The sequence below is a fragment of the Xyrauchen texanus genome, chromosome 14, assembly GCF_025860055.1.
Source record: "Xyrauchen texanus isolate HMW12.3.18 chromosome 14, RBS_HiC_50CHRs, whole genome shotgun sequence".
NCBI lineage: Eukaryota > Metazoa > Chordata > Actinopteri > Cypriniformes > Catostomidae > Xyrauchen > Xyrauchen texanus.
Window position 1 is genome coordinate 29,962,231 of NC_068289.1, and position 8,127 is coordinate 29,970,357.

The 8,127-nt window shown below is 36.4% G+C and overlaps 1 protein-coding gene across 1 annotated transcript; it reads right to left on the bottom strand.

The window, feature by feature from the left end:
• LOC127654589 (granzyme B-like) lies at positions 1 to 3,139 on the bottom strand. The gene is made up of 5 exons (XM_052141806.1): positions 3,094 to 3,139; positions 2,414 to 2,561; positions 671 to 818; positions 311 to 571; positions 1 to 165 (listed from the first exon to the last, which is right to left on the bottom strand). Exons 1-5 carry the CDS (start codon positions 3,137 to 3,139, stop codon positions 1 to 3), a joined length of 768 nt encoding a protein of 255 aa, XP_051997766.1.
• Between the last annotated feature and the right edge of the window lie 4,988 nt (positions 3,140 to 8,127).

Here is an 8,127-nt window from a genome sequence, read left to right on the forward strand (position 1 = left end):
TCATATAACCAATTTTTTACCAATCATCTTTTTAATCCAGGGGAGGAAGTAGCCGATTTTTACGTAGACTTCAGGATACTTTTTATTTGTACAGTCACCATCAAAGGTAAATGTAGCGATTGCTTGCGGTTTAGTATTGCAGATAAGAGGACTTCCCGAATCACCCTATAGTGAATAAGAATGGAGAAAAAATTTGAGACAGGAATATATTTGTACGTATATAAATAAAAGCTAATATTATTTTATACTGTATAGTATAATATAATACATTACAATATAAATATATAATAAGACTCCTATAATAAAATACCTGACAAAAAGCGTCTTTCCCATCTGAAACACTACAGATCATTCTATCAGAGTTAAAGTATTCCTGCCACTTTTTTTTACATTGTGAATTCTCCTGCAATTTGAGAGTGACTTCCCGCAACACACTTGATGCACGATCATCTTTTGGGTTTTTTATACCCCAGCCAGCAATGGAGCATTTCATATTGGCTAATGTTTTTCCATTTTTCTTAGGAAGAGGCATAACTTTCACAAATTTGTTTATCTTGGCTTTGGTCTTTAGCTGCAAATAAGAGGAGTCAATGAATTATTTGATGACATATATACAGCAGTTGCAAACAAAGATCATAAGTCAGAGTCACAGTAGGTGGAGGTGATATACCTTTAGTAACATGATATCATGGCTGTAGTTGTTTTGTTCAAACAATGGATGTCGAATGTATTTCCTCACATTGATTTTCTGCTGGCTGTTCTCCTGTGTGCTAATATTGTGTGCTCCCAGAACAACTACTAAGTCAACTGTGAACTCACTGTGTGTACAGGTGGAATAAAAAAATAAATAATAACAATGAAGGAATTTTGGCCTTAAAATACAGATGTACAGACAGTTAAACTACAGTGATGTGAAAAGTATTTGCCCCTTCCTGTTTTTTTCTTCTTTTTTTTCTATTTTTGTGCATGTCTTCAAACAAGATATAACACAAAACAAAGGCAATCTGAGTAAACACAAAATACAGCGCACGCACACACACATACACACACAATGTTGTGGTGGAATTTTGGCCCACTATTCTTTGCAGAACTGTTTAGTTCAGCCACATTGGAGGGTTTTCCAGTATGAACTGCCCATTTAAGTTCCTTCCATAGCATCTCAATCAAGTTCAAGTCAGGACTTTGACTAGGCCACTCCAAAACTTTAATTTAGCTTATTTTGAGCCTTTCCATTGTGGACTTACTCCTATGCTTTGGATCGTTGTCTTCCTGCTTAATCCAGTTGCACTTGAGCTTCAACTCATGGACTCATGACCGGACATTCTATAACATTCTCCCGTAGGATTTTCTGGTAGGGAGTAGAATTCATGTTTTCCTCAATTATTGCAGGTCACCCTGGCCCTGAAGCAGCAAAGCATTCCCACACCATCACAATACCGCCAACATGCTTGACCATAGGTATGATGTTCTTTTTGTGGAATTCTGTGTTTAATTCACACCAGATGTAATGGGACCCCGGTCTTCCAAACAGTTCCACTTTTGACTCATCAGTCCACAGAACATTCTTCCAAAAAGGTCTCAGGATCATCAAGGTGCGTTTTGGCAAAATTCAGAAGAGCCTTAAATGTTCTTCTGGGTTAGCAGTGGTTTTCGCCTCGCCACACTTCCATGGATGCCATTTTTGGGCAGTGCCTTTCTGATAGTAGAGTCATGAACAGTTACCTTTATTGATGCAGTTCCTTGGATGTTGTCTTTGGCTTTTTTGTGACTTCCTGGATGAGTTGTCGTTGTGCTCTTGGAGGAATTTTGGAAGGTGGGCCACTTCTGGGAAGGTTCACTACTGAGCCAAGTTTTCTCCATTTGGAGATAATGGCTCTCACTGTGGTTCTTTGGAGTCCCAGAGCCTTTGCAATAGCATTGTAACCCTTTCAAGACTGATGTAATTCAATCACCTTTTTCCTCACAATTTCTGGAATTTCTTTCAACCTTGGCATAGTGTGCTACTGGATGAGACCTTTTAGCCAACTTTATGCTTTTGAAAATTTTTTATTTAGGTATTGATTTGATTGAACAGGGCTGGCAGTGTCTAGTCCAGCTGAACCCCATTATGAATGCAGTTTCATAAATTTGGGGATTTAGTAACTAAGGGGCAAATCATTTTTCAATTAGGCCCAGTTGGTACTGGATAACTTTTTTGCTTCAATAAATAACACTATCATTAAAAACTGTATTTGTTTTTACTCCGATTGCCTTGGTTTTATGTTTGATTTTGTTAGAATTTTTAAAACAATTTTGTATGAGATATCCACCAAAACAAATACTTTTTCACAACACTTTAAAAGATTTGAGACTACAAGCAGTCTTTTTAAAAAACAACATAAAAACATATACATACAGGCTGGGACATACTCACTTTAAACAGTGTGCTGATGTCAGTACATAATCACGTTTAATCAGCATCCCTCCACACGTGTGATGTCCGTTATTCTGGAGAGATGCCATGTATGGCCTAGAATGAAGTTTAGCTTCTTTTCCTCCTGTAATACCACTCTCCATCCCAGCTGTGACAAAAACAAAGACACAACGTTTTCTAGATTATTTAAAAAGGGATAAAATGGAGGGAACATGAACCTTTTACACACACACATACACACACACACGTTGGGTTTCCATGTTTTATGGGGACTTTCCATAGACATAATGGTTTTTATACTGTACAAACTTTATATTCTATCCCCTAAACCTAACCCTACCCCTAAACCTAACCCTCACAGAAAACATTCTGCATTTTTACATTTTCAAAAAACATAATTTAGTATGATTTATAAGCTGTTTTCCTCATGGGGACCGACAAAATGTCCCCACAAGGTCAAAAATTTCGGGTTTTACTATCCTTATGGGGACATTTGGTCCCCACAAAGTGATAAATACACGCTCACACACACACACACACACACAAACAACATTCAATAACTTTTAATAAAGTATCTATTCAATTTAAGTATTTTCTCTTAAAATGTGTACATCCTTGAAAAAAAAATCACTTTTACTTTCTAAAATTCAGAAAGAAATATATGAATAGTAATATCTTACCAGCCACAGAGATCCCAAAAAAGATAAGAAAAATGTAAAGAAACATGGTGCAACTCTCTACTGAGATGTAAAGCCTGAGTTTAAGCCTTAGTTGTTAATATAATGTTGATATGGTCAAACCCACTCTCTATCTTAAATATGTGTATCTCCTCCCCTTCACAAGACCTCAAACCACAAATGTGTCTAGAAGTTCAACTACAAGCAGCCATGAGCAAGTAGGCAGTAGTTGGCTGACAAAAAGTTGGATTCACATGAACAAAAATATGTAATAATTTTATATATTACAGTCCTTACACTGCTTGTTCATAAGGACACATGTGGGCCAAGCAGAACACATCAAGGGATAATTCACCAAAAAAATGAAAAGAATATGTAAGTCAGAATGTAAGGGACTAATGGACTCATTCACCATTCATTTTCGTGAAGAAAAAAAAAAAATGCCATGAAAGGCTGTCAGTCCTTAACTTTTATATCATTCACATACAGTAATTCAGAACTGAATGTTTAGAAAGTAACATTTATTACAGAGAGAATGGATACAAAGAAACAACAAAATACATTATGCTTGAAAATGTTTATGGAGACATTCAAAGCACTGGGTGGGGCAACAGTGTAATTGTTCAAAATAATAAATTTCAAGCGTTTCAAGGATTTTCAATTTCAGCAGGCCACTTCAGAGCCATAGAATTTGAAAGACGCAAGTACATTTATAGGTGCGCATGAGTAAATTTAATTTATATAAGATACTCAATAACTAGTCACAAACAAGAAGACAGATTGAGTTACTGTACTTCATAAAATGTATTTTTCCACTATCTAAAATATTAGATGACATGTTTTAAACATCTTTAACTCTGCGGACAGGTCCAGAAGGGGTCAGTATGTTGCAAAAAAAAAAAAAGTTTAGGCTTAAAATGTTTAAGTCTCCGAATACACAAGTCAGGCATATTGGCATATTTTCTGAACGAATTGGACACATTTTGGTAATTAGTCCACAGTATGTATAAATGTTGAGCTTTAAAATTTGAGTGTGAAAAAAAAGCTACACTTTAAGAGGTATGTTTATTTTTACATATAGTTATAGACATACATATTATGGACAACTTGTTTTTATTGATTTTTAAAAACAAATTAAACATTTACACAGTAATGTGGGTAATTGACATGAAATTTTAAGCATTGTCATCAGTGTCCTGCTGTGTGACATTTTCTTCATCTAACTAAACTCAGCAAAAAAGAAACGTCCTCTCACTTTCAACTGAATTTCTTTTCAGCAAACTTAACATGTGTACAGAGTTGTTGAATCGTTTTAAGTTCATACAAATAAGACATAAACTGAACAAGTTTCACAAACATGTGACTAACAGAAATGGAATAATGTGTCCCTGAACAAAGGGGGGGTCAAAATCAAAAGTAACATTAAGTATCTGGTGTGGCCACCAGCTGCATTAAGTACTGCAGTGCATCTCCTCCTCATGGACCGCACCAGATTTGCCTGTTCTTGCTGTGTGATGTTATTCCACTCTTCCACCGAGGCACTTCCAACTTCCCAGACATTTCTAGGGAATGGCCCTAGCCCTCACCCTCTGATCCAACAGGTCACAGACGTGCTCAATGGGATTCAGATTTGGCCTCTTCCCTGGCCATGGCAGAACACTGACATTCCTGTCTTGCAAGAAATCATACACAGAACAAGCAGTATGGCTGGTGGCATTGTCATGCTGGAGGGTCATTTCAGGATAAGCCTGCAGGGAGGGTACCACATGAGGGAGGAGGATTTCTTCCCTATAACACAGTGTTGAGATAGGCCTGCAATGACAACAAGCTCAGTCTGATGATGCTGTGACACACCGTCCCAGACTATGATGGACGCTCCACCTCCAAATCGATCCCCCTCCAGAGTACAGGCCTCGGTGTTACGCTTAGACCCCGAAGCCGCCGCCAGGTGCCGCCATTTGCGCCATTTAGAATTTCAGCCGCCGCCAGCCAATAATTTCGTAAGCCAAATTGAGCCGCCATCTGATAAAGTTTGGCTGAGCCGGCTAGAATTATTTGCATCAAATAATAATTCTATCACATAGAGACATACACACACGAAATATATAAACAATACACGAGATCTATTTTCCCACTGGATTCATAACAGCGCAGTCTTGTGCCCGTTGCTACGATACACAGACTCACAGTGAACTGACGACCAATTACAATTGCTCGTTTTCCGTACAGAAGAAGCGATGCATGTTTTTCTCGCACTGAGGTGAAATGGCGGAAAGAAGCAAGCAAGGTAATTTTGATCTCACTTCTCACATACTTTCCTAATTCCTACTTACTTTTTTCTTAACTTAGGCCTACCCAGACTTTTGTTAAATCTTCAGGGCACGGTTGCACAAACACCTGAATCAAAGATTGATGTTATGAACCAAATATTCTGGAACGGAGAGATTTATAGCACTGAACGTGATATTACTGCAGTAACAAACCATCGTTTCCACATTGCTAATTCACGACGCATGCTTCAGTGTACATTGAAGTGAAATGTGCAAAACTTTGTCCAAAATAATAGGCTACTGATAACAGTGTGTGTTTATATTAAGGCGAGACACGGCAGGCAAAAACATAGTTTATTTTTACTGGTCAATTTTGAGATTTTTGGATATTTGTCTTCAATAACATGTCTTCTTTCAGACTTGTGGTGAAAAAAAGTCTGAAATACACATTTAGGTCTTTATTTTACTACACTTCGTCTGTTTGCGTCTGTAGATTTCTCATAAAATTCAACAAAAGTTTGCATTCTTAATCAAGGTGTAATTATGATAAGCTTCATCCATGATAATGCCAAGTTATTGTATACAACTTAGCCTACATGCATTTAGCCTAAACACAACACATTGTAGGCTTTGTGAAAATGTTTAGTAGCATACAGACTACAAAATAAATATGTACAAACGTTGTGAAAGTAAAATCTGGTGTTTTCTTTATTACATTGTATTGCATTTTGTAGAAATATAGTGTAAGCCATGCATTGCTTGGAAATATTGAGATCTAGTAAATCAGTATAACATAGACAGTGGTGGACTAAGTACACATACCATGTACTTGAGTTAAAGTAAAGATACTCAAGGTAAAATATTACTTAAGTAAAAGTAGAAGTGCTGCCTTTAAAAATTCACTTGAGTAAAAGTACAAAAGTATTTGCCTTCAAATGTACTTAAGTATCCAAGTACTATGATTTTTTATGGCCATAATGTCCTATTATAATTTGTCACAAGACTCTTGCTTAACTCAGTCTACATGAAGACTAATGTCACTCTTGGCACACCAATCTATTAATAATATGACATTAATTAGTCAGATGTGTGTATATATATATATATATACTACTACTATATATATATATATATATATATATATATATATATATATATATATATATATATATATATATTTGAATTGAATACATTTTTTGTGTGTTTAATTTTGGAGGAAGGGACTGTTTCCATAAGGTATAATACATTTACAGTATTTACTGTATATATTTTTCTCGAGTGCCTATGGTCATAATTATTAACATCCTAATGTTATGATACATTCACATAAACCTGCACAATGCCATTAAATATAAATATATATATATATATATATACACACACACACACACACACACATACATAGAATATATATATATATATATATATATATATATATATATATATATATATATATATATATATATATATATATATATATTCTATGTTATGGGAGCAGCCAATTTCCTTCCAAAATTAAACACAAAAACGTATTAATGCAGTGTTTCTGCTACTCTCCAGAAAAACAATGCTATTATATGCAAGTCATTTTAGTGTCAACATAATAAGCAATGTACATTATGCGTCAATATTTACCGATAATTGCTGCAATAATAGCTGCTGCTCTCTGCCCCGCTTAAAATCATTGGCAACGCAATTTGTTTGGAACTATTGAGAGCTACACGAATCACGTGACCGCGCGGCGGCGAGATCACTGTCGCAACCGTCTATGTTAGCAACTCTCATATTTAATGGCTCTGGGGTGCGTTTCCCGTACAACAAAGTAACTTGCTGCTCCACTACCGTAGTACGATGCACTGTTGAAGAAATCAACTTGCTAGTCACGACTGTTTCCCAAAACCGTATTGTCACAAATTGGTTGTTCAACCACGCTGGTTAATGATGTCACACATGTGGTGGATTAAAAACTACTTTTAATGAATCTGTTCGAATTAATGATCGAATTAATGCTAGATGTTTTGCTATAAATTACGGACATGTCATCTGAGGACTCTCTCATATTTTTCTCAGTTATTTGCTTTATTTCCAGATTCAGTCATAGGCTCGTTCTTATGCACTAGAGCACGTTCACACATGCGCACTCTTCAAAAACGGTGCTTTAAATCTATTGACAAACTAAAAGACATAAAGGACATTTGTATGTCTTCTAAATAAAAGATACTGATTGTACTGAATGTCATCTTGCTTATTTGGCTCAAGATAATAATTTATTAAGCCCACATGTTATAATAACAAGAAACTCTGCTTCTAACCACAGGTCGAGAGCTGTCGTTCCAACCACACAACTCTGCGATGCTGTTTGCGACTGTTCGTTGGAACGATGGTTTCGGGAAACACCGACTCGTTGAACTATGATGATAACGACGGAAATTGCTACCATAGTTGGCTAACGATGCTTTTGGGAAACGCACCCCTGGTTCGCGCTTAGCAGATGCCGCCAACCCAGTAAACACAGAACGTTCCCCTAACGTTCTCATATGGTTCCCATTTGGTTATTTTTTTGGGAACCAAATAAGAACGTTCTAGGAACGTTCCCTGCAGGTTGTTATTTTACAACCTAAAGAGAACCTTCCCAGAACGTTCCCTGCAGGTTATTTTTAGGTTTAATTTTTATAACCTAAAGAGAACGTTCTGGGAAGGTTCCCTACAGGTTGCTATTTTATAACCTAAAGAGAACCTTCCCAGAACGTTCCCTGCAGGTTATTTT

Coding starts and splice junctions, on each gene's coding strand:
- LOC127654589 (XM_052141806.1), bottom strand. CDS start 3,139: ATGTTTCTTTACATTTTTCTTATCTTTTTTGGGATCTCTGTGGCTG. Junction 819..2,413: donor ACATCAGCACACTGTTTAAA/GTGAGTATGTCC, acceptor CTGTACACACAG/TGAGTTCACAGTTGACTTAG. Junction 166..310: donor GGAAAGACGCTTTTTGTCAG/GTATTTTATTAT, acceptor TATTCACTATAG/GGTGATTCGGGAAGTCCTCT.